The sequence below is a fragment of the Camellia sinensis genome, chromosome 1 (assembly GCF_055761805.1).
Source record: "Camellia sinensis isolate YWXY chromosome 1, ASM5576180v1, whole genome shotgun sequence".
In the NCBI taxonomy this organism is placed as follows: Eukaryota; Viridiplantae; Streptophyta; class Magnoliopsida; order Ericales; family Theaceae; genus Camellia; species Camellia sinensis.
Window position 1 is genome coordinate 253,755,488 of NC_138961.1, and position 2,248 is coordinate 253,757,735.

General features: G+C 43.5%; 1 protein-coding gene across 1 annotated transcript; it reads left to right on the top strand.

The window, feature by feature from the left end:
* Positions 1-1,732, top strand: LOC145823144 (uncharacterized). Its single transcript, XM_082922425.1, has 2 exons — positions 1-145; positions 270-1,732. Exons 1-2 carry the CDS (start codon positions 1-3, stop codon positions 1,730-1,732), a joined length of 1,608 nt encoding a protein of 535 aa, XP_082778551.1.
* Positions 1,733-2,248: the final 516 nt, after the last annotated feature.

Below are 2,248 nucleotides of genomic sequence, written 5' to 3' on the forward strand. Positions count from 1 at the left end.
ATGAGAAGAGCCAACTACTATAAAACAGTTCCAGGACTTGAAACTTACTACATTTACCGGCAGCACAAACCCACTGGTGGCAGAAGCTTGGGTCAGAGTTATAGAGAAAATTTTTCGCACGCTACCTTGCACAGAAAGACAGAAGGTGACTTTCGCCACATTCACCTTCAAAGACGATGCACAAGAATGGTGGCTACTTACCTTGGAGAAAGAAGACATTGTGACTTGGGCTAGATTCTTAGAGGTATTCTATGAAAAATACTTTCTAGATTCGCTGCGAGAACAAAAGGCGTCAAAATTCATACATTTAAGGCAAGGAAGCATAACAGTGGTCGAATACAAAAGCAAGTTCACACAACTGGCCCGATTCACGACGTACGTCATCCCCATCGAAGCTCGAAAAGCCAGGAAATTTGAAGCAGGATTGGATCCTAAAATCGAGGACAGGCTGGAGGTTTTGAAACTACCAACCTATGCGGCGGTGGTAGATCGAGCTTACATTGTAGAAAAAAGGATTAAAGCCTTGCACTCCAGGGAACCAAGTCAGAGGAAGCGATTTTGGAAAAGAGATAACAAAAGACTCGATGTTGCGCCTCCCAAGAGAGTAAATATAGGCACAACCAATTCAATCGGTTCAAGCAATCAAGGTCTGACAAATCCCAGAGGTGACACCATTCCAGCTTGCGCTACCTGTGGAAGGACTCATTGGGGGCAATGTCGTCGAGATATAGGAGCATGTTTTAGATGCGGCCAAGTTAGCCATTTGCTGAGAGATTGTCCAAAGCTTGCCAATCCTACAACTGGCCCCTCTGAACTAGTCCGAAAACCAGCAGTACCTAAAGGAGTGAGAAAGGACCAAAAATGCCAAGGAAGAGCTTTTGCCTTGGTACCTGGAAACCCAGAAGTTACAGAGAACGTCGTGTCAGGTAGATTTTTTATTTGTGGCCACTTAGCCCATGTTCTCTTTGACTCTAGTTTAACTCATTCTTTTGTTACACCACACTTTGCTACCAAGTTGCTATCAACACCCGAACCCTTAGGATATGTATTATCTGTGTCTTTTCCTTCTGGTAATTCCGTCCTTAGTACTAATGTGTACAAATCTTGTATTATATCCTTAAAAGGTGAAACCCTACATGTAGATTTGATTCCCCTCTGCATTAGTACCTTTGATGTGATCTTAGGAATGGATTGGTTAGCTGCCAACCGTGCCTCTAACGATTATGAAGCCAAAAAGGTCTTCCTCCAGTCACAACACCAACTCGAGCTCGTCTTCGAAGGAACTGGAGCCTCTCCTCCTCCATGTATTGTATCCTTCATGACAACCCAACGACTACTAAGAAAGGGTTGTTGTAGTTGTATCTATTATGTAATCGATACTCAACAAGAGACCCCTACACTTGATGCAATCCCTGTGGTTCAAGAATTTCCAAATGTATTTCCTGAAGACCTGCCTGGTACCCCGGTTGACCAAGAAATCGAATTCACTATTGAAACCCAACCTGGTACACAACCAATCTCAAAGACCCCTTACCGCATGTCCATGACAGAATTAAAAGAACGAAAAACCCAACTCCAAGAACTACTGGACAAAGGCTTTATCCGACCAAGCACCTCACCATGGGGAGCTCCAGTACTATTCGTAAAGAAAAAGGATGGCACGATGAGGTTATGCATCGGCTATCGAGAGCTGAACAAAGTCACCATCGAGAATCGATACCCTCTACCATGAATTGACGACTTGTTTGATCAACTGCAAGGCGCCCAAGTATTCTCAAAAATTGACTTGCGCTCTGGTTACCATCAATTAAAAGTCAAAACATAAAGTATCGAAAAGACTGCCTTCAGAACTTGTTACGAGCACTACGAGTTTCTTGTCATGCCATTTGGCGTCACAAATGCTCCAGCGGCCTTCATGGACCTCATGAATCGAGTGTTCGAATCCTATCTTGACGAGTTCATCATTGTCTTCATTGACGATATTCTTATATACTCCAAATCGCCAGAAGATCATGAGCACCACTTGCGAAAAGTTCTACAGACATTATGTGATCACAAGCTTTATGCCAAGTTGAAGAAATGCGAATTCTGGATCACTAGTGTACACTTCCTCGGTTACGTCATTAACAAATATGGCATCTCAGTAGATCCCCAAAAGGTTGCAGCAATCGTGGATTGGCCACGACCTACTAACGTATCTAAGATTCAAAGTTTTTTGGGCCTAGCAGGCTATTACCGGCGGTTTGTG

What these genes read in the sequence shown, in the direction of transcription:
- LOC145823144 (XM_082922425.1), top strand. Translation starts at nt 1, where the DNA reads ATGAGAAGAGCCAACTACTATAAAACAGTTCCAGGACTTGAAACTTAC. An exon ending in CTTGCACAGAAAGACAGAAG is followed by an intron (nt 146 to 269) that starts GTGACTTTCGCC and finishes AATACTTTCTAG; the next exon opens with ATTCGCTGCGAGAACAAAAG.